Here is a 24,537-nt window from a genome sequence, read left to right as displayed (position 1 = left end):
AAAACACGCGACATCCGTTTTGAGATCTGGGTAAATCCGCACCCGTACATCTCTAGTAAAAATGTATCATCCTGCTAACACAAAGCGCACATCATCGCAGACACCATAGATAGCAGTGGGGTTGTCATTGCATGGTGTTCTGAAATACTCACTGTGCCGCCTTTCCTAAACTGCTTACAGCTAGTCTACTACTTTTACTTTTGAAGAAATGTCAGTAAAAATGCTGTCTGTCAGTAACACATTAAACTGTCACAGCTCTGCACTTCTGAATGACAACCAGGCTAATGCATGATTAGGACAGATATGCATTGACATCAGTAATGCAAATCACACTGATCTCCCTGTGCCCCTGACACGTTCCCTAGGATGTGATCTGCAGCCCTGAGCCTCCTCCAGTGAGTGACAGCCAGGCCCCGGGCAGGCCACGCCCCCGGTGTCGTCACCGTGTCAGTGGAGAGCAGGGGGAAGAGAGCAGCAGCACAGCCTGGTCCACTTCCTGCACAGCACAGGGCACTGGCAGTCGTACACATTGCACCTCACCCTCTGCCAGCCATGGACCTGGATGCCGTCCTAGACCAGCTGGAGACTGGGGAACAGGAGCTGGTGCATAAAGCGCTGATGGAGTATAATAAAGAGGTAAGGATGCTCCAGTATAATGCATACCTCCCAACATGACCCTCTCCAGGAGGGACAAAATGCTCTGCTTCTGGACTTCTCTCTTAATTTATGATTGCCAGCACCTGTGTTGAACAGGTTAATGGATAAGAAATGTGTTTCAGCACAGGTGATGGCAATCCTAAATTAAGAGGGTCGTCCAGGAGCAGAGCATTCTGTCCCTCCTGGAGAGGGTCATGTTGGGAGGTATGATAATGTCTGGGTGCTACAATAGTGGGAGGAGATTAAAAGGGATGAGTAGAGGATTTTCTGCTTCTCACTCTGAATAGGGTGGGCATGCATGTGTGCTGTTGATGCATGTGGGTGTAATGATTTGCATATTCTGTGTATTATATAGCTCCAGGGCTGCAGCCTGCTGTTGATATTGGCTGTGTACATTACTGGTGTGGAGAAGCTACAATTAAGCACATTAATAGAATCACTATCTATGGTACTGTTTGCCAAGGCAGGGTACTGAACTGTACACCTGTGCCTTTCTCTGGGTGTGATTGTTATGCTTGGGTCTCCAGCTGTTGTGGAACTACAAGCACCAGCATTCAGACAGGTCACAATCTGGGTGCTCAGCTGTTGTGGATGTATAAACCCTCTCTCTAGCAGATAATGCGTGCCCTGGCTCTTTTAATAGCCATATGTTATAGCACATAGAATATCAGTGTTTCTCCCCTGTCTGTCAGGAGACTGCTGTTTCATCACTGACATGTCTGGTAATTTAGCGTAAGACTGATTTTTAATGGCCTCTATACTGAATGAGCTTACTGTAAGAACTGGTAGTCGACTTGACGTTGCCCTAGATTTATTAGGTGTCAGGAGAAACGCGTAGGTAGAGGGAATCCGATTGGAAAAGACCCGGGGATGATCAGAATCCGCTTTATTGGGCAGGTATACTTGCGTATACTGGGAATTTGTCCTGTAACACTTGCCTGAAGGAAGCAAGTTAAACATGCTGTGGCCGGGGTGTAGCTGGTCCTTTACTATCTTCGTTGCCCGCTTTTTGGTCCTGGACAGGTACAAGGTACTGGACTGAGGGAAGGTCGGCCCTGATGATCTTCTCTGTAGTTCTGACCACCTTTTGGAGCCTGCATCTGTCCCTCGCACTGGTGGAGCCGTACCATACCAGTATCGAGGAGCACAGTACCAACTTCACAATCACCTAGTACTGTGTGAGCTAGCCCACCTGATCGGAGACATTTTCTAGGCTTTATTGATGCATATAACACTTTATGCACGGGTATTCTACATTTTATATTGTTATAGATATGACTAGTTACTCTGGTGCAGGCAGTTGTTGTGTTTTTGTTTGCTGTTACGGAGTGCTGACCCTTTTCTGTAGCTATGTGCATTGCATTGATGCGTAACAGGTGGCCCCAAGGCCTCATGTGGCCCATCAAGTCTTCTCCTGCAACCCTTGATCCTTCCTACTTTATTCCCAAATTTGTTATAACTTGTAACATTTATTTAAAATGTTAGTACTGAAATTAAAAGTAATCGGTTGCTGATTTCAAGGCAGTGTAAGAGGGGGATGTGGTCAAGATCCCGCCGGACGGAATCCCGGCAGTTGAAATACCGACACCGGAATCCCAACCGGCACAATCCCGACATATTCTCCCTCCGTGGGTGTCCACGACACCCATAGAGGGAGAATAAATGAGTGTGCCGAGCGTAGCGAGCCCGCAAGGGGCTGCGTTCCGCTCGCCACCCCTGTCGGGATTGTGTGGTCGGGATTCCGGCGTCGGTATTTCGACCGCCGGGATCCCGTCCAGCAGGATTTAGTACTGATCCCGTAAGAGGTTGCCTATCACTGATGTCCTGGTTGTCAAAAAGTTGCACGTAAATTGGGCGCAAGTCCCTGGTGCCAGATTTGGAATCATGGAGGAGATGTATGAAGCCAGTGAAAAGAGTGGAGGAGTTTGTCAGTGGAGAAGTTGCCCATGTCAACCATACAGCTGCTACCTATAATTTTATAGACTGCACTTGGTAAGTGCTCAAAGCTGATTGGTTGCCAAGGGCAACTTCTCCACTAAAACACTTTTTTCACTGCTTCATACAGGTTGGGTATGGGTGACCGGCACTTATACATTTCCCCCCATATGCTACATGGAGTATATGTATTGCCTTGCGGGTATACTCAGAGCGTCCACTGTTTCTCCGTCTATGGCCATATTTGTCTTCATTAGTATTGGCACTTATACCTGATCCATGCTGGGCTGTAAAAGATCAGTCTGAAACAGGTGTCCCATCTCTGCGCACACTCCTCAGTATAGAATGGAAGTATGGCTACCAGTGCCGTAACTAGGCATTTTAGCGCTGTGTGCAAGAAACGTCATTGGCGCCCCCCCTTCCCTATGTAAGATAGGGTCAGTGCGCGCCGTAGGCGTGCGGAAAATATATAGGGGCGTGGCTTCATCGGGAAGGCTCCTCGGTGCAGGCTTCACGCAGCAGATCCCGGGCAGGAGAGAAGGAGGAGGAGGGAAGGGGACTGGAGCCGCAGCAGCGCTATGTAATTGGTAGAGGCGCCACTGCAGCAGTCCCTCTCCTTCCGCATTGGCTGGCCGACGCCGCTGTGAATGCTGGGATGAGGGAAGCGAATCCCAGCATTCACAGCAGCGCCGGGCAGCCAATGCTGAAGGAGAGAGGGACATCTGCAGTGGCGCCACTACCAATTACATAGCGCTGCTGCGGCTCCAGTCCCCCTCCCTCCTCCTCCTCCCCTGCCTCCGGCGCTGCTGCTCTCCTCTTCTCCTCCGGCCGCGGCACACACAGCACAGCACAGGTGGCTTGTAATGAGTCAATTTGACTCATTACAAGCCGCTGGCCGTTGCGCCCCCAGGGCGACTGCGCTGTGTGCCAGACACACCTGGCACACACGTAGTTACGGCTCTGACGGCTACACTCACAACACGCCCAAGAAACCGTGCTCGTGCTTGTGTCTGCAAAGTAGCTATCCAGCTGACATCTGAAAACACCTATTCCACGGGCTGAGAGATTATTATTATTTTCCTTTATTGATATGGTGCCACAAGAGGTCTGCAGCGCCTTACATGGTACATAAACAGGAACAGTAGAACAAAACAAGAAAGAGGTGATTACAGTACAGAACGTTGCAGGGCATGGTATAAACATTGCTGCATCACTGGTTCTAATACCCAAATAAGCAGGTTCTGCTACAATTGTAGACAGTAGGTAGGAGATGATGGTGTAAATGAGGGAAGGGAAAGCACACCAGGGAGGAGGGCACACATTTCACCAGGAATCGTGTCATCAAGCCATCGGCTCTGTCCCCCCCCCCCCCCCCCCCCCCTCCCCCCTGAAATTTGGTAGTCTACCTTGCGTACCACTTGGTCTCTGAATATTACATGTCCCCAGCATGGTACATTTTAATAAGCCGTTGGTGTTTTATTCAGCTACTAATGACATTTGGCAGCTTGCCCCCCACCAGATATGGAGGGGGGAGGGTTGATCAAACCCCATAGTGCAATAATTGAAAATAATATAATAAAAGCTAACTCTTTGCTAAGGTATAGAAACTTACCGTCTCTACTGCACCTGATTTTACTTCATGAAACATATTCACCCCCCTTATCAGGACTCTGAGGTCACAGAAACATTTCCTAAATCAGCAGTGCTCCCAGCAATTCCTCTCCTTATCTGGACAGATACTGTATAATGGTGCGTTCAGTACAAGTATCTCAGGGGGTGTGGATCATTAGATCGACAATATTTAGGTTGACCACTATAGGTCGACAGTCACTAGGTCGACATGTTCTAGGTCGACAGGTCAAAAGGTCGACATGAGTTTTTTAATGTTTTTTTGGTGTCATTTTCTTCGTAGAGTGACCGTGAACCCCAATTAGTGCACCGTGTCCCCTCGCATGGCTCGCTTCGCTCGCCATGCGTCAGGCAAGGTTCCTCACTCCGCTGCCGCTTAGCTCGGCACAGGTTACCGTTCCAATCGTAGTCCACGTGAATCGTTAAGTATGAAAAAGTTTCAAAAAAAAAAATGTGAAAAACTCATGTCGACCTTCTGACCCTGTCGACCTAGTGACTGTCGACCTAAACATTGTCGATCTTCAGACCGGATCCCATCTCAGGGGGATTTATCAGAATTGCTGCCATAAGAAGGCGTCTACAGATATAAAATATAACTTTTGTGTGTGTTTGTGTGTATCGACTTGCAACAATGTTAACATAAAGGGGTCTATTCGTGAAGAAAATGAAAACAGAATTGTTACTTCGGTTCGATGCGATATATAGCTTTGTTAAGTAGCCATTTTGTATACTTACCTTTCCGGTGATGCAATCCAGTATCCAGAGCTCCTGTCTTCAGCTGCGGTCCAGTGTGAGAAGCCTGGAGGGGATGCGGTCAAGATCCCGCTGGACGGAATCCCGGCGGTCGGAATACCGACACCGGAATCCCGATCGGCACAATCCCGACATATTCTCCCTCTGCAGGTGTCCACGACATCCGTAGAGGGAGAATAAATTAGTGTGGCGAGCGCAGCAAGGCACTGTGCCCGCAGCGTGGCGAGCGCAGCGATCCCGCAAGGGGCTGCGTTGCGCTCGCCCCCTGTTGGGAGACCGACCGCCGGGATCCCGTCCGGCGGGATTTCGTACTGATCCCGCCTGGAGGCCATCCTTCCTGTGCATGCGCCAGCAGCTGAGCTCAGGGGAGGCTGCTGTGCCTACTGGATATCAAGGGGTGGAGCCAAAAAAGGATGCCAGGTAGAAAACAAGTAAGCAACTGCCCGTGTCGCGCTGAAGTTCAGATTATGCCATCCTGAGATGGTGAATCTGAAATCAGCAGTGGAGTAGAAAGCTGAGCTTTCCGTTCTTTTATGAATCGCGCTCACCATACAAAAGTATGGTGATGCGATTCAGGCACGGAGCTGGGGTGCCGCTAGAGAAGTCAGGATCTTCTTCACGGTAACCCGCTCTGTGAATAGCACTTGGCAGAGAAAATCCCTGTTTCCCGGAAAACAGGGCTTTTCTCTGCTCAGTGAATAGACCCCACAGAATAAATGTTGAACAAGTATACCAAACCAGCAGAGGAGTAGTGTGGGCCTAGCAGTGGGTTTGTAGTCGTTTTGTTTCCAATCTGTTTTCCAATAAAGCATCACTCGGTAGCAGATGGAGGCGATCAGCCTTCCTGCCAGCTGCTGGTGATCAGGCCTGGGCACACATCAAGGATACGGTAAAGTGCTTATAACGTGTGCCAGTAATTGTGACTGTAATCTATGGGCCCGATGTTTTCAGATCTGCACATGCACAGATCTGGGTTTGCGATGTCCCTCGCAGTGTCCCCAAAACCCACAGCTTAATTGACATGCTGGCAATTGGGGACGGCGATGGGCAGTGTATCAGAAAATGGGGTCGAGTTGGCCCAGTTGTCCGGGCATGCCATAGATAGTGGCTGTGTGATGTCAGATGGTCATGGAAAAGGGATCCGATGCTGCGTGCTCAGATGCAGCAGGGGATCACAAAAGCCAGGAGTGTGCATCTATTTACACAAGACACCTCCTGTGGCTTCTGCCTATTTTAGTACTGTCCCTATGTACAAAGACACAGCGGCAGCAGCTAACTGCGTCCACCTCGGTAAGATTGTGACAAACGCATCCCTTTAAGTTCCCCAGATCCCCTGCAATAAGTAATCTGGGTTCCTGGGTAATATGGGATTTCAGAGCTGCACAAATATTTAGTAATGTCAGCATAAGCCACTGAAAAATGGGTCAGATCTAACCAGGCACTCCCAGTGTCATGAAACACGAGTTGCTGCAGGAATTGGAGGCGGTGGAGGTATAATTAGTGCTATCCCTGAAGTCTGATTCTAGAATGTTTATCTCAAAAGTGGATTTAAACCTGTGTGTACTGTAGAATTGCCTTTATGTTAAACATGTTACAGGGTGGCATATGTTTTTTTAAGCCAGCCAGGACTGAACGATAAGTATTTACATATAGAGGGCTGCATATATGATAAGACTGTGTGCTCACGGGCCAAATTCTACTATTAAATTCTCATATGTAGGTAGTCTATAGTGGCTGTTTAAAGGTGCATACACACGGTACGAATGGACACACGGTCGAACGCCTCGGGAATGCCCCGATCAATCGTTCCATGTGTATGCACGATATCGTGGGGTCTTCCGTCGCTTCCCCTGATCTTATTGCATGTTCAAAAGATGGGGGGAAGCGGCTGCTGATCCCATGCAGCGCTATGCGGGAAGCCGTGCACGGGCTTGCTCCGTGTGTATGGCCAACCGATGTGTCGGTCCAAGGAGCGTCCGATGCATCTGTGGCTACACATCGTACCCACATAGCTGCTAGTTGGACAGAACAAATTTACTTGTGCTGACCAGCTCATGGGAACAACTCTCAGATCTCTATAGAATGTTGGTACTCCCAGGAGTCCTCTTTAAGCAAAGCAATAATGTATAATAGGCCCTCATATGAGATTGTTCTCTTCTACCTTCATGTAACTTGGCTCTACACTTTTGTGGACTGAAGTGGACCCAGCTAAGAGCTGGCATGAGAAGACATTTTAATAGCAGATCTGACAATGACATATGACCGTAAACAGGACGTGTTTACCTTCTGTTCAGGTGAAACCTGTTTCCTTTTCATCCTGGGTAAACAATTATTATCTGATCATTGTAGAGACCTGACAGGATATCAAATTACCTTTACTGTTGCATCACATTTTTATCCTGTGTCCAGTTTCATTTGGTATTTCCTCTTTCTATATTTAAACAGTTCTTTATCAAACACATATGACTTTTACTTGGAAACAAAAATACATTTCTATTTTTAGTGCATTTTACTAGGATAAATGAAGAAAAGAATAGAAAAGTTATTTTTGATGGTCCGTTCCAAAATGACTTTGCCACTATAGTAGTGTTCATGCTAGGCTGTTTCAGCAGAACGCCATGTCCTGGAGGATTTTTAAATGCCAAAATGCTTCTTGCCCTTTTACCAATGCCCTGCTAAAACAGCCTGACCGGTGCCAATCTGCGGCCACGTGAATAGCACACAGCATCTATTCACATTAAGGGGAGAGCTTAATGCCTCCGTAAGTGCTAGGCACATCCCCAAGATGTGACACCGCGGCTAGCGCGCCCTCAAGATGTGACACCATGGCTGGGCACACCCCCAAGATGTGACGCCGAGGGAGCCGCGCCACCCTAAATAGTGAATGTATGTATCAGGGACCGTACTATGGGGGTTATTTAGTACAGATTGAAAATTCTGCTTTTAAGCAAATCTATTCTTTCCCATGCTGGGGGCTACCCATCGCATGGCAAGGCCGCCCAGTATTCAAAATGGAGGCCACCAGCTGCGACCGCAATTTATATTGTGTTCGCAGCAATTGTGGACGACCCACTGCAGCCGCAGCTAGGCTGCATATGCAGATCTCAGCTGCTATTTTTCCCATTGCGCAGCTGTGCCGGAAATGCCGCCACCCCGCCCTCATTCTCCCTGCGCTGCCCCCACAACGCTTCATCCCCACCCGCCCTGCGAACGCCTCTGCCTGTCAATAAGGCAGATGCGTTTGCACCCGCTGCGACCCCAACGTATTCGGCCGCGCACGCACAGGACGGTACCTGCGCGTGCGCACTGCCGCTGAGTTATTGCGGTGATGCCACCTGAATAACCCCTTATATCTCCGATACCTGTGATGCCTCAATTCCTGCCGGTAGCCGCATCCCCCATAGGTTTCCATGGGGGTTTCGATGCTGGCCGATTTATCGGAAATGCAAAGCATTCTGGAGAGATCTAGACTTTAGCTTGGCTTTTGTAGAATGTTCAGCATTTCTGTTCAACCACGCCAGTGTTGCTTTGACCTTGTGCATGGGCTCGTTGTCCTACTGGAGGGTGAACTTTCTCCCAGGCGTTGGTTTTCTAGCACCGTTGTTCCCAAACTCAGTCTTCAAGGCAACATAACAGTCCAGGTTTTAAGGATGGCCATGCTTAAGCACAGGTGACTTAATTAGCACCTCAGTCAGTTTGATGATAACATCTGCACCATGGGGGTCATTCCGAGTTAATTGCTCGCTAGCAGTTTTTAGCAGCCGTGCAAACGCTATGCCGCTGCCCACTGGGAGTGTATTTTAGCTTAGCAGAAGTGCGAACGGTTGTATTGCACAGCGGCTACAAAGTTTTTTTGTGCAGTTTCAGAGTAGCTCAAAACCTACTCGGCGCTTGCGATCACTTCAGACTGTTCAGTTCCTGTTTTGACGTCACAAACCCGCCCTGCGTTCGCCCAGTCACGCCTGCGTTTTTGCTGGCACGCCTGCGTTTTTCCGAACACTCCCTGAAAACGGTCAGTTGACACCCAGAAACGCCCACTTCAGGTCAGTCACTCTGCGGCCACCAGTGCGACTGAAATGCTTCGCTAGACCCTGTGCAAAACTACATCGTTTGTTGTGTCCATACGACGCACGTGCGCATTGCGCCGCATACACATGTGCAGAACTGCCGTTTTTTAGCTGATCACTGCGCTGCGAACAGATGCAGCTAGCGATTAACTCGGAATGACCATGGGGTGTCAGGGTACCCTGAGGATGGAGGAAGGCTGTGTTGCAGTATCTCCCTGTATTATATCGCAGTGTGCTAGGCCAGTGTGGTTTTTTTCTTTCTACTGTGTATAGATACATCTGTTTTGTCATACAGTTTTAATTGTTCCCCAGGGTGTGCTCATGGTAATGTGATACTGTGTGATTATATCTAGTGTTTACCTTCTGTGTGCTGTCTGCTGCCGTCCGCAAAACTCCAAACCAGGTGCTGCAAAGTGTTGTTGCTTTGTGGCTTTTCTATACCTACCCTGGAAATACCCCAGTTATATGAAAGTTGGTATGAATACCGATTTCAGTGTTAGACTTATGCTCCAGCTTTCCCCTTTCTCTGACAATCTGACCTGATCCGACTAAAACGGATAGAATGAAAGATAATTTAAATTGTAAAGTGTGTTGAGTTATACTTACCTACTCTCCCGGATTCTGCGGGAGAGTCCCGGTTTTTCGAGTAGTCCCCCGCAGCCCCGGAAGAGTGGGCACACCTCCCGCATTCTGCCCACTTCCTAGTGAAGTGGGCAGAATGTGGAGAAAGATACAGCAAAATCGCGGACTGGTGGAGGGGGCGGAGCCTAATGACGCGGTCATATGCTAATCGCGTCATTTCGCTCCGCCCCTATGCAAATATTAACCTACTGTGGGCTTTTCCTGGTGAGTAGGCGGGGCTTAATGATGTAATTATCTCAGCCCCGCCCTCGTCGCCGCCCACCTGCTTCTCCTCTCCGGGCATCTCCCGGAGAGGAGATTTGAGATGTCGGTAAGTATGTAAAAGTGTTCATAGTACGTTGGTGTGCAGGGGTGTATCTACCTATTGGCCAGGATGGGCACCAGCCCCTGACTTTGCCAGGGGCGCTCGGACCCTTAGATACACCCCTGTTGGTGTGTACAAAAAAACACTTGTTTGTTTGCAATAAAATTAATGCGGTGAGTGTCTGCGATAGTGCTGCAGTTATCTGTTCTGTTGGGCAGGGCAGCATTAAAAAAATGTTATGTGCTTGATAAAACTTAACAAAAAAAAGCACACTTACAGTAAAAGTAAACAGTACAGGAGCATGCGTGGAATATGTTAAGCATAATATTATAAAACTGGATAATAACAAGATTATCTGGTTAATGTTGAGTTCATACTGTAGTTTATGGATAATTTCACTCGGTTGCTGCAGCACAAATGCATGAGTATTTATCTATTGATATCAATGTCTCTGTAAATACATGAAATGTAAAAATATCGATGAAATGAGCTGTCCACATTCCATGCATCCAGAGATAGGCCGTGCATCACTGATGTTCAACAGCTAGGAACGAAGAGAGATGCCGGTGGTGACGGACTCAGGCCCAGGCTCCCCTAGCTGTATCGGTGGTAGGTTTTAAAGTAGATGAAGCTCTTGACTGAATTACCGTGGCTTCTGTCATATTAGAAATTGCACTTATTTTATAGCTACCAAGTAAATGTTTCCAACTCTGTACTACTCTGCATCCTCTGGGGGACTTACTGGCTACATAACTGGGGTTATTCTCAGGGGATCAGTATGAGATCTCGGCGTACGGGATCCCGGTGTTCGAAATACCGATGCCGGGATCCCGCTGATTAAAAAGGCCGGCAGTGGTGAGTGAGGGGGGTTCTCCCCTCTCCCCACCCCCTAACCCTCTCTACCGCAGCCTAACCCTAACCACCACCCGGAGGTGCCTAAACCTAACCTCCTGTCCCCACTGCCTAAACCTAACCCTCCCGTCCCCCCTGTAGCCTAACCCTCTGAGGGGGGGTGCCTAACCCTACCACCCGGGTCGCAGCCTAACCCTAACCCATCCCCATCCCTGTGCGGCTTTCCTCTCCAGCGCTGCGGTGTATCTTCAGTCAGCGCCCTGGCTGTCAGAATTCCAGCATCGGGATGGTGCACCCATTCTGGATGCCGATGTCGGCATTCATTATGGTGTCAGGATGCTGGCGTCGGTATTCTACTTCCCTTTCTCAGATACAGATAAAACCAATATACAATGTTTTTGCTAAAATATCTTGTTTCAAAGAGCTTACACTCTGCTCTTTTTTTCTTTTGCAGAATTCCCAGTGTTTCTTCTTCAATACGGAGCAGAGAGAACAGCGGAAGGTGAGGACAGTCTGTGCTGAGGATGAGAGATATCTCACCGAGTCTTATATTCTCTGATACCTTTTATGTAACTGCTTTTATTTTAGAGCTCGTTTCGTGGTTCTGCAGAGTACTGTAGGTCAGCAGTTACCTGAGTAACTGTATAATAGATTCTAGCAGAACAGAGAGTCAGCCTGCTACCCCCAGAATCACTGTGCCAAGCAAGGAAAGGATGGGCAGTCTTTGGAACGGATATTTATATTTCTGTAACATCAGTTGATGCCTGCGTTCTTGCTCGTGTGCAGAAGTAAGATGCACAACAATCAAAGTGTTTTCAAGTAATTGTATAGTGATACAGGCAACCCTGGCTTATCACGCTTCTGAAGGCTCTCTTCAGTCATTTTACATCGGTTTCTATCATCCATGTGTCATATATGCAGCAACAATTGTATGGTTACATTAAATAGGGTTATATCGCTGCTTGATGTTGTTGCATATGGACAACTTATGCCCTGTCATAAATTGTATAAGTAACTAGAACTGTAGAACATACAGTATACTGGCACGGGATGCGGTTACATTGCCGGCAGTCGGGATCCTGGCGGTCAGGATACAGACGCCGGAATCCCGGCTAACAGGGGACACTGACAATGCCGCCAGCCGGAATCCCGGCTTACGGGCAATTCCCACTCATGGGTGCCCACGACACCCATAGAGTGGGAATAGAACCTGTGGCGAGAGCAGCGAGGAACCGAGCCCACAGCGTGGCGAGCGTAGGGCGTCGGTATGCGGACCGCCGGCATACCATACCCAATGCACTTGCACTGTGGTGTATGCTGACTCGACAGTGCATTCTGTATGTTAATAATTATTTCTCTGACGTCCTAGTGGATGCTGGGAACTCCGTAAGGACCATGGGGAATAGCGGCTCCGCAGGAGACTGGGCACAAAAGTAAAGCTTTAGGACTACCTGGTGTGCACTGGCTCCTCCCCCTATGACCCTCCTCCAAGCCTCAGTTAGATTTTTGTGCCCGGCCGAGAAGGGTGCACACTAGGGGCTCTCCTGAGCTTCTTAGTGAAAGTTTAGTTTTAGGTTTTTTATTTTCAGTGAGACCTGCTGGCAACAGGCTCACTGCATCGAGGGACTAAGGGGAGAAGAAGCGAACCTACCTAAGTGGTGGTAGCTTGGGCTTCTTAGGCTACTGGACACCATTAGCTCCAGAGGGACCGAACACAGGCCCAGCCTCGGAGCTCGGTCCCAGAGCCGCGCCGCCGGCCCCCTTACAGAGCCAGAAGCAAGAAGAGGTCCGGAAAAATCGGCGGCAGAAGACATCAGTCTTCAACAAGGTAGCGCACAGCACTGCAGCTGTGCGCCATTGTTACTCAGGCACACTTCACACTTCGGTCACTGAGGGTGCAGGGCGCTAGGGGGGGGCGCCCTGAGCAGCAATGTAAACACCTTGGCTGGCATAAATACACCACATATAACCCCCAGGGCTATATGGATGTATTTTAACCCCTGCCAGAACTCACCAAAAAGCGGGAGAAAAGGCCGCCGAGAAGGGGGCGGAGCCTATCTCCTCAGCACACGGGCGCCATTCTCCATCACAGCTCCGCTGGAAGGACGTCTCCCTGACTCTCCCCTGCAGTCCTGCACTACAGAAAAGGGTAAAAAAGAGAGGGGAGCACTAATTTGGCGCAGTTTTAATACTAACAGCAGCTATAAAGGGAAAAGCACATTTTATAGTGGTATTCCTGTCTATATATAGCGCTCTGGTGTGTGCTGGCATACTCTCCCTCTGTCTCCCCAAAGGGCTAGTGGGGTCCTGTCCTCTATCAGAGCATTCCCTGTGTGTGTGCGGTGTGTCGGTACGATTGTGTCGACATGTTTGAGGAGGAAAATGAGATGGAGGCGGAGCAATTGCCTATTATAGAGTTGTCACCCCCTAGGGAGTCGACACCTGAGTGGATGAGCTTATGGAAGGAATTGCGTGACAGTGTCAGTCCTTTACGAAAGACAGTTGACGACATGAGACAGCCGGCTACTCAGCTTGTGCCTGTCCAGGGGTCTCAAACGCCATCAGGGGCTTTAAAACGCCCGTTACCTCAAATGGCAGACACAGACACGGATACTGACTCCAGTGTCGATGATGAGGAGACAAACGTGACTTCCAGTAGGGCCACACGTTACATGATTGCAGCAATGAAAAATGTATTGCATATCTCTGATAATACAAGTACCACTAAAAAGGGTATTATGTTTGGTGAGAAAAAACTGCCTGTAGTTTTTCCTGTATCCGAGGAATTAAATGAAGTGTGTGATGAGGCGTGGGTTTCCCCCGATAAAAAACTGATAATTCCTAAAAGGTTATTGGCATCATACCCTTTCCCGCCAGAGGATAGGGCACGTTGGGAAACACCCCCTAGGGTGGATAAAGCGCTCTCACGCTTGTCTAAAACAGGTAGCACTACCCTCTCCTGATACGGCCGCCCTAAAGGAACCTGCCGATAGAAAGCAGGAGAATATCCTAAAATGTATATACACTCACACGGGTGTTATACTGCGACCAGCAATCGCCTCAGCCTGAATGTGCAGTGCGGGCGTGGTGTGGTCGGATTCCCTGACTGAAAATATTGATACCCTAGATAGGGACAGTATATTACTGACTATAGAGCATTTGAAAGATGCATTTTTATATATGCGTGATGCACAGAGGGATATTTGCCGACTGGCATCAAGAGTTAGCGCGCTGTCCATTTCTGCAAGAAGAGGTTTATGGACGCGGCAGTGGTCAGGTGATGCGGATTCTAAAAGGCACATGGAAGTATCGCCTTATAAGGGGGAGGAGTTATTTGGGGTAGGTCTATCAGACCTGGTAGCCACGGCAACTGCTGGAAAATCCACATTTTTACCCCAGGTAGCTTCTCAACCTAAGAAGACGCCGTATTATCAGGCGCAGTCCTTTCGGCCCCATAAGGGCAAGCGGGCAAAAGGCGCCTCATTTCTGCCCCGTGGCAGAGGGAGAGGAAAAAGGCTGCAGCAAACAGCCAGTTCCCAGGAACAAAAGCCCTCTCCCGCCTCCGCAAAGTCCTCAGCATGACGCTGGGGCTTTACAAGCGGACTCAGGCACGGTGGGGGCCCGTCTCAAGAAATTCGAGACGTCTCCCCCTCGCCGTTTCATAAAGTCTGCTTTACCGACGTCTCCCTCAGACAGGGAGGCAGTATTGCAAGCCATTCACAGTCTGTATTCCCAGCAGGTGATAATCAAGGTACCCCTCCTGCAACAGGGAAAGGGGTACTATTCCACACTATGGCCCTCATTCCGAGTCGTTCGCTCTGTATTTTTCATCGCATCGCAGTGAAATTCCGCTTAGTACGCATGCGCAATATTCGCACTGCGACTGCGCCAAGTAATTTTACAGTGGAGATAGTATTTTTACTCACGGCTTTTTCATTGCTCCGGCGATCGTAGTGTGATTGACAGGAAATGGGTGTTACTGGGCGGAAACAGGCTGTTTTATGGGCGTGCGGGAAAAAACGCTACCGTTTCCGGAAAAAACGCAGGAGTGGCCGGGGAAACGGGGGAGTGTCTGGGCGAACGCTGGGTGTGTTTGTGACGTCAAACCAGGAACGACAAGCACTGAACTGATCGCAGATGCCGAGTAAGTGTGGAGCTACTCTGAAACTGCTAAGTAGTTTGTAATCGCAATATTGCGAATACATCGTTCGCAATTTTAAGATGCTAAGATACACTCCCAGTAGGCGGCGGCTTAGCGTGAGCAACTCTGCTAAAATCGCCTTGCGAGCGATCAACTCGGAATGAGGGCCTATTTGTGGTACCGAAGCCGGACGGCTCGGTGAGACCAATTTTAAATCTAAAACCCTTGAACACTTACATACAAAGGTTCAAATTCAAGATGGAGTCACTCAGAGCAGTGATTGCAAACCTGGAAGAAGGGGACTATATGGTCTCTCTGGACATCAAAGATGCTTACCTACATGTCCCAATTTACCCTTCTCCAAGGGTACCTCAGGTTTGTGGTACCGTTTGGATTGTCCACGGCACCCCGGGTCTTTACCAAGGTAATGGCCGAAATGATGATACTCTTTCGAAAGAAGGGAGTGTTAGTTATCCCTTACTTGGACGATCTCCTGATAAGGGCAAGATCCAGAGAACAGTTGGAAGTCGGGGTAGCACTATCTCAGATAGTGCTGCGGCAGCACGGTTGGATTCTCAATATTCCAAAATCGCAGCTGATCCCGACGACACGCCTGCTATTCCTAAGGATGATCCTGGACACAGTCCAGAAAAAGGTGTTTTCTCCCGGAGGAGAAAGCCAGGGAGTTATCCGAACTAGTCAGAAACCTCCTAAAACCAGGCCAAGTGTCAGTGCATCAGTGCACAAGGGTCCTGGGAAAAATGGTGGCTTCCTACGAAGCAATTCCATTCGGCAGATTCCACGCAAGAACTTTCCAGTGGGACCTGCTGGACAAATGGTCCGGATCGCATCTTCAGATGCATCAGCGGATAACCCTGTCACCAAAGACAAGGGTGTCTCTCCTGTGGTGGTTGCAGAGTGCTCATCTTCTAGAGGGCCGCAGATTCGGCATTCAGGACTGGGTCCTGGTGACCACGGATGCCAGCCTGCGAGGCTGGGGAGCAGTCGCACAGGGAAGAAATTTCCAGGGCTTGTGGTCAAGCCTGGAGACATCACTTCACATAAATATTTTGGAGCTAAGGGCCATTTACAATGCCCTAAGCCAAGCAAGACCTCTGCTTCAAGGTCAGCCGGTGCTGATCCAGTCGGAAAACATCACGGCGGTCGCCCACGTAAACAGACAGGGTGGCACAAGAAGCAGGAGGGCAATGGCAGAAGCTGCAAGGATTTTTCGCTGGGCGGAAAATCATGTGATAGCATTGTCAGCAGTGTTCATTCCGGGAGTGGACAACTGGGAAGCAGACTTCCTCAGCAGGCACGACCTCCACCCGGGAGAGTGGGGACTTCACCCAGAAGTCCTCCACATGATTGTAAACCATTGGGAAAAACCAAAGGTGGACATGATGGCGTCCCGCCTAAACAAAAAATTGGACAGGTATTGCGCCAGGTCAAGGGACCCTCAGGCAATAGCTGTGGACGCTCTGGTAACACCGTGGGGGTACCAGTCAGTGTATGTGTTCCCTCCTCTTCCTCTCATACCAAAAGTACTGAGAATTATAAGACGGAGGGGAGTAAGAACTATACTCGTGGCTCCGGATTGGCCAAGAAGGACTTGGTACCCGGAACTTCAAGAAATGCTCACGGCGGACCCGTGGCCTCTACCTCTAAGAAGGGACCTGCTCCAGCAAGGACCCTGTCTATTCCAAGACTTACCGCGGCTGCGTTTGACGGCAGGGCGGTTGACCGCCGGATCCTGAAGGAAAAAGGCATTCCGGATGAAGTCATCCCTACCCTGATCAAGCCAGGAAGGATGTAACCGCAAAGCATTATCACCGCATTTGGCGAAAATATGTTGCGTGGTGCGAGGCCAGTAAGGCCCCGATGGAGGATTTTCAACTAGGTCGATTCCTGCATTTCCTGTAAACAGGAGTGTCTATGGGCCTAAAATTGGGGTCCATTAAGGTTCAAATTTCGGCCCTGTCAATTTTCTTCCAGAAAGAACTAGCTTCAGTTCCTGAAGTTCAGACGTTTGTAAAAGGGGTACTGCATATACAGCCTCCTTTTGTGCCTCCAGTGGCACCTTGGGGATCTCAATGTAGTTTTGGGGTTCCTAAAGTCACATTGGTTTGAACCACTTGATTCTGTGGAGTTAAAATATCTCACATGGAACGTGGTCATGTGGTTGGCCCTGGCCTCGGCCAGGCGCGTGTCAGAATTGGCGGGCTTTATCCTGTAAAAGCCCTTATCTGATCTTCCATTCAGACAGGGCGGAATTGAGGACTGGTCCTCATTTTCTCCCTAAGGGGTTTCAGTGTTTCATCTGAACCAACCTATTGTGGTACCTGCGGCTACTAGTGACTTGGAGGACTCCAAGTTGTTGGACGTAGTCAGGGCCTTGAAAATATGTTTCCAGGACGGCTGGAGTCAGGAAATCTGACTCGCTGTTTATCCTGTATGCACCCAACAAGCTGGGTGCTCCTGCTTCTAAGCAGACTATTGCTCGTTGGATTTGTAGTACAATTCAGCTTGCACATTCTGTGGCAGGCCTGCCATAGCCAAAATCTGTAAAAGCCCATTCCACAAGGAAGGTGGGCTCATCTTGGGCGGCTGCCCGAGGGGTCTCGGCGTTACAACTTTGCCGAGCAGCTACTTGGTCAGGGGCAAACACGTTTGCTAAATTCTACAAATTTGATACCCTGGCTGAGGAGGACCTGGAGTTCTCTCATTCGGTGCTGCAGAGTCATCCGCACTCTCCCGCCCGTTTGGGAGCTTTGGTATAATCCCCATGGTCCTTACGGAGTTCCCAGCATCCACTAGGACGTCAGAGAAAATAAGAATTTACTTACCGATAATTCTATTTCTCGTAGTCCGTAGTGGATGCTGGGCGCCCATCCCAAGTGCGGATTGTCTGCAATACTGGTACATAGTTATTGTTACAAAAATCGGGTTATTATTGTTGTGAGCCATCTTTTCAGAGGCTCCTCTGTTATCATGCTGTTAACTGGGTTCAGATCACAGGTTGTACGGTGTGATTGGTGTGGCTGGTATGAGTCTTACCCGGGATTCAAAATCCTTCCTTATTGTGTACGCTCGTCCGGGCACAGTATCCTAACTGAGGCTTGGAGGAGGGTCATAGGGGGAGGAGCCAGTGCACACCAGGTAGTCCTAAAGCTTTACTTTTGTGCCCAGTCTCCTGCGGAGCCGCTATTCCCCATGGTCCTTACGGAGTTCCCAGCATCCACTACGGACTACGAGAAATAGAATTATCGGTAAGTAAATTCTTATTTTTTTTACCAGCCCTAGGGCATACTGTATACTAACACTGTGCTGCATGCTGTACACTGACGCTAGGTGACATGACATGGTTTACTGGCACTGTGGGGTATAAGTCTATGGGGTATATGCAATTGCGGTCGAATTCCCGAAAATGTCGAAAAACTGGACATTTTCGCCCCCCAAAAAAATTCGACAATGCAATTCAGTGATTTTCGCCAATAAAACGGACTTTCCAAATTTGACTTTTTGAAATTCGACATTTGTCAAATTCGACATTTCTGCAATGGTACAAATGCGGCAATTCGACAAAAGTATATTCAATTGAAGTTTGGAAATTCGACAACAGTGCTTTTAGACAGTAAATTCGTCATTTTCAATCCGCCACACTTTGGTGGCGAAATCTAATAAAAAAAATTTAAAACATGTTTTTTTGGGTGTTTTTTTTATTGGTAATAGCATATCTATTTATATTAGAAGGGATTAGGTACTTGGTTTGTCTATTTTGGAGGCACAAGTATTATTTATATATTTTTAAAAATATTATTATTATTATTTTAAATGGAATGGTAAAAATCAGAAAAAAATTGCGTGGGGTCCCCCCTCCAAAGCATAACCAGCCTCGGGCTCTTCGAGCCGGTCCTGGTTCTAAAAATCCGGGGGAAAAACTGACGGGATCCCCCGTATTTTTAAAACCAGCACCGGGCTCTGCACCTGGTGCTGGTGCAAAAAATACGGGGGACAAAAAGAGTAGGGGTCCCCCGTATTTTTTACACCAGCATCGGGCTCCACTAGCTGGACAGATAATGCCACAGCCGGGGGTCACTTTTATACAGCGCCCTGCGGCCGTGGCATTAAATATCCAACTAGTCACCCCTGGCCGGGGTACCCTGGGGGAGTGGGGACCCCTTCAATCAAGGGGTCCCCCCCCCAGCCACCCAAGGGCCAGGGGTGAAGCCCGAGGCTGTCCCCCCCCATCCAAGGGCTGCGGATGGGGGGCTGATAGCCTTGAGAAAAATGAAAGAATACTGTTTTTTCCAGTAGTACTACAAGTCCCAGCAAGCCTCCCCGCAAGCTGGTACTTGGAGAACCACAAGTACCAGCATGCGGGAGAAAAACGGGCCCGCTGGTACCTGTAGTTCTACTGAAAAAAAAAATACCCAAATAAAAACAGGAGGCACACACCGTGAAAGTAAAAGTTTATTTCACACCTGCCGACACACACATACTTACCTATGTTGACCCGCCGACTGCCACGCCCCCCTCATCACTGAAGAATCCGGGGTACCTGTGAATAAAATTATACTCACCTGATCCAGTGTCCTGACCGCGGGTAACCCCACCGCTGACCGCAAAGTTCCCACCATTGAAACTAATGGAGGGAGCTGTGCGATGCGCTGTCTGAGCTCAGACGCGCATACAGCCAATCAGGAGAGTGCCACGACGTGGCGCTTCCTGATTGGCTGAAGAGACCTTTCTGTGACAGGAGTCATGGGGGGTCTCTGTATTCGGGGAAAGGGGTCCCATGTGTAAACATGGGACCCCTTTCAGTCCGCCTGGTCCGGGTGTTCGTTTTGTTTTTTTTTGCCAAGTACGTGGATTATAATCTGGACACTGGATCAGGTGAGTATAATTTTATTCACAGGTACCCCGGATTCTTCAGTGACGAGGGGGGCGTGGCAGTCGGCGGGTCAACATAGGTAAGTATGTGTGTGTCGGCAGGTGTGAAATAAACTTTTACTTTCAAGGTGTGTGTCTCCTGTTTTTATTTGGGTATTTTTTTCCCAGTAGAAATACAGGTACCAGCGGGCCCGTTTTTCTCCCGCATGCTGGTACTTGTGGTTCTCCAAGTACCAGCTTGCGGGGGAGGCTTGCTGGGACTTGTAGTACTACTGAAAAAAACAATATTCTATAATTTTACTCAAGGCTATCAGACCCCCATCCGCAGCCCTTGGATGGGGGGGACAGCCTCGGGCTTCACCCCTGGCCCTTGGGTGGCTGGGGTGGGGGGGACCCCTTCATTGAACGAGTCCCCACTCCCCCAGGGTAACCCGGCCAGGGGTGACTAGTTGGATATTTAATGCCACGGCCGCATGGCGCTGTATAAAAGTGAGCCCCGGCTGTGGCATTATCTGTCCAGCTAGTGGAGCCCGAAGCTGGTGTAAAAAATATGGGGGACCCCTACTCTTTTTGTCCCCCGTATTTTTTGCACCAGCACCAGGCGCAGAGCCCGGTGCTGGTTTTAAAAATACGGGGGATCCCCTGTCAGTTTTTCCCACGGATTTTTAGAACCAGGACCAGCTCGAAGAGCCCGAGGCTGGTTATGCTTTGGAGGGGGGACCCCACGCAATTTTTTTTCTGGTGTTTTACCGTTTTTTCACGTTTTTTAAAAATCGGATCAAAATCCGTCAAATCGGCCGTTTTTCGACAGCGGGACTGTCGAATCCGTTTTTTATTGAATATGTTGAATTCGGCACCCACTTGCCGGAATTCGACGGTCGAATTGTGTCGAATTAAAAAATGGGCGAAAAATTGCCGCGATTCGCCGGCAATTGCATATACCCCTATAACGGAATACTGTATTATGACACTGCATGGCGTACTGGCACTGTGTGGTATACTGACACTGTAAGGATTTCTGTATACTGGCACTGTGGAGTAAAAGTCTATAACTGAATACTGTATTTTGACATTACTGGCACTGTGTGATATAATGAGTCCTGTGACTGATGGATACTGTATTATGACACTGCATTGTGTGCTGGCACTGTGTGGTATACTGACACTGTAAGGATTTTTGTATACTGGTACTGTGGGGTATAAGTCTATAACTGAATACTGTATTTTGACACTGCATGGCGTACTGGCACTGTGTGGTGTACTTACACTGTAAGGCTTTCTGTATACTGGCATCGGAGGCCTACTGTGTAATGACACTGTTTGGCACACAGTATGCTGGCACTGCTCCAGCAGACATGGGGTAGTAAACGTGCAGAGATAGGTAGCATAATACTTTTATATATTTTATACTGGAGTTGTTGTGGAGGGTGGCGCACTCAGGGCCGTAGGCAGAGATTGAACAATGCCACCAAAAATGCCTAGGAGGGGCCACACAATAAAATAACATCTTGACTGGACGGCATACTGTACACTGGGCAGTGGAGGCACACTGTATTATGAGGCTTGCAAGACTAAAAGGCATGGCAGAATACGTCTGGGGCATATTTCATTCATACTCAAATTCCCCATTTCATGAGGGCAGTGCCAGCCTGCATGTTATTTAACGTCTTGCTGTGTCTTAACTACAAACTAACTACGTTGCTGTTTCTTCTGATTCCTGGGCCTCTTATGTCCTTATCGCAGGGCAAGTTGTGTGCGCCTGCTGCCACTAGATAAGGCACATAGCTGCCCTCCGTATAACTATCATTGTATCATATCCAGTGTCACAGACCATAAACTCTGAATGATAACAATCCATGGCGGAATATTACAACTGCAAATCCAAAAGATAGACCCGTGTGTTTCGTAAAGGTGGCACAAAGGCGCTCAAATTAAAGTGACCAGGAGGTGGACTACCTTTTTAAATAATGGGAGAGATTTATCAAATCTTGGAGAGAGATAAAGTGCTTGAAAAATATGACAGAAGCTGATTGGTTTATATAGCTGGGTACACACTGAGCGGCATGTCCGTCCGGCAGATCAGACCGACATATTGCTCACATCGGCGCATATCGAGCAGTGTGTATGACGCGGCTGGTAGCGACGTCAGGTTTGATGTGCTGCACCTGATGATATCGCTAGCGACAACATATATGCTAATGATAGATGGAACAGTGATCGTTCCGTCCTTCATTAACATTGCTTAATGTGTACCCAGTTTCCGATATATCGGCCTGACATATCGACTGGGTACACATCGCTCCAATGTGTACCCAGCTTATGAGCAACTTCTCCAAGATTTGCTAAATATCCCCAATGAGTTTCAGTGTGAACTTTAAGCATTTAATATACATTTTTACATGCCAAATAATTGTTACTGAACACTAATAAATTAATTGAACTCTTCTATATTAGAGTTGGAGAAGAGACTGTAAGGGAGAAAGCAGTCTGCAAAGGACAGGGGCATTAATGTGAAGCTGTTACCTACACCCTGTGCAGGCAGACAGCTTGTGGTATGAATCATGAGACCGTAGCCTATCGGCTTCCCAGGAACTAGTGACATCTTAAGGCACAAAGAGGTCCATTTTATACCTCATTGTTTACTTACTGCATTGAATTGCAACCTCATGACTATTGGTGCAGCCCCCAAAATGGCTGCCTCCACAGAAACAGACCACACCTCATTTTACTGGGTTACATAAAACAGGGGAAATCAATAAAACATTGTCTATACTAGATAACCTGTTGTACTATAATAAAAATTTTTAGACCAATTTGACTAATATAATCTGAAGGCGTATTGATGTGGCTACCTATGTTATTATTGTATATATTTTTAATGAACAAATAGTATAAAAACGCAAATTAATCTTTCTGCAGCGGGGTACACTGGTATTCCACAGGGAATAACATTGGGGGTGTAGAGTTGGATCTTGATCCGAGGCACCAACAGGCTAAAGCTTTGACTTCCCAGGATGCATTGCACCACCTCCTCTATAAGCCCGCCTCCAGGCACTGGAGCTCAGTTTGTAAGTTGGTGCCTGCAGAGCAGAGCTAGGCAGCACTGAAAATAACGTTTTAAAGAAGACTTCAAGGGCCGCACTGTTTATGTCATTCTGACTTTCTGTGCTGCGGCTCCATCACCTCCCCCAGCAGCGCTGCATACTCCTGCGGCTGGGTTCCCGGGTACTTGCAGCGGAGGCGCACCTGTCATCAGGCACACCACCGCTGGCGCTCTCCAGGATCGCGTGGCTGCACATCAGGGAGTAGGTAAGAGGGTCCCCCAGGTAGGACCCGCCGGTAATCGCGATCCGGTCGCGGTCCCAGGAGACGGACCGCGACGCTTGCGTGGACACTGTACTGCACAGGGACCCCACTATATCCACCAGGGCAAGGGAGCACAGGTTGTATTTACTAAAATCCGTTTGGTATAGGCTCCACAGTATCCGGTGGTGAGGACCAGTATAGGGGATAAGGCGCTGACATGTGGCCCCTCCCTTAGCTCCGGGCGCCATCTACTGCTGGTGTTCCCGCCCTGGAGCTGCAGTTCACTCTCCCTCACTCCCTGGCAGAGATTTTGGCGCCTTCTTCATTACTACGTGCACTGATATCTGGGACTGCAGGGCTCTGTCTCTGTAAAGCCGCCTGTCTCATCAGCGCTGTGCATTTACAGGTACTTAAGTATTCTACATGTCATTTTAGACAGTGTTAGTTAAGAACAAGTGGACTCTTATCTGAACGTTTAGTACAAGTATTCTGTGATTATACATCCAGTATCTACTGAGCATTGTTATATCTATACTCATACATATTTCTATGTAGTTTTACTAGTCCAGTGCAGTTTTATTGTTTATATTTAATAACTTCTGCATTGTACATGTGACTGAGTGTACCTGTAGCTGCTGTGTGGATTCCATTCTCCTGCGTCGTCACATACTATATTCTGTACCCTGAGAGGTTAGGTGCGTCAGGGTCCCACATATATCATATATATATATATATATATGTATATATATGCAATAGAATGCCGCGCCACTTGTGATAACACAAACTCTCAATTGAAAAAAACTCCCAGTTATTTGGGCGTCAGCTGCCCCCTAATAAAACGGCAATGGTATGTTGCCGCAAGACAAAGAATAGAGATACCGGATAGGGGTATGAGCGACCTGTGGTGTTTTTATGTTGCCAAGTGTATTAAAAAGATTTATAAGAATTATAAAAGTAAAGATAAAATATCAATTTATTTCACAACATTAGGAATGAATTTAAAATGCAATGCAGATGAGAGACAATTTTCTGTAAAAATTAACATATGAAAAAATGAAGAAAATAACTGATATAGCAGGAGGTCTCTGGGTGGCCTTCACCCAGAGACCTCCTGCTATATCAGTTAAGACCATATGCTATTTATTCCACTTTTTAAATAAGCTTATTTGCACAGGCTATTTTTTGCACTCTAAACTGAGGATTTTACATATATACAATCCCTTTTTTAAGAACTATTTTAGAACTATATTTTATGTTAAGCACTCTATTTTCTTCATTGATAAAAATAAAAAAGAATCATATAAAATATATTTAATTATCCTCTTGTTTTGTTTTTATTGAGTCAAGCAAACTCTGAG

At 48.1% G+C, this 24,537-nt stretch overlaps 1 protein-coding gene across 3 annotated transcripts in view; it reads left to right on the top strand.

The window, feature by feature from the left end:
- Positions 1-433: 433 nt before the first annotated feature.
- RIC8A (RIC8 guanine nucleotide exchange factor A) overlaps positions 434-24,537 on the top strand; it is a 95,008-nt gene continuing 70,904 nt past the window's right edge. Inside the window, exons 1-2 of one of the 3 annotated variants that reach the window (XM_063942560.1) lie at positions 434-636; positions 11,294-11,341. In XM_063942560.1, coding sequence (XP_063798630.1) covers positions 553-636; positions 11,294-11,341 — 132 coding nt within the window. In that variant the 5' untranslated portion in view covers positions 434-552. Of the gene's footprint in view, positions 637-10,533; positions 10,597-11,293; positions 11,342-24,537 lie in introns of those variants that run through there. The other 2 variants (XM_063942561.1, XM_063942562.1) reach the window with 2 other exon arrangements.

Source organism: Pseudophryne corroboree, chromosome 10, assembly GCF_028390025.1.
Source record: "Pseudophryne corroboree isolate aPseCor3 chromosome 10, aPseCor3.hap2, whole genome shotgun sequence".
NCBI lineage: Eukaryota > Metazoa > Chordata > Amphibia > Anura > Myobatrachidae > Pseudophryne > Pseudophryne corroboree.
Note: the sequence above shows the minus strand (reverse complement) of the source record. Positions and strands in the feature narration are given on the sequence as shown.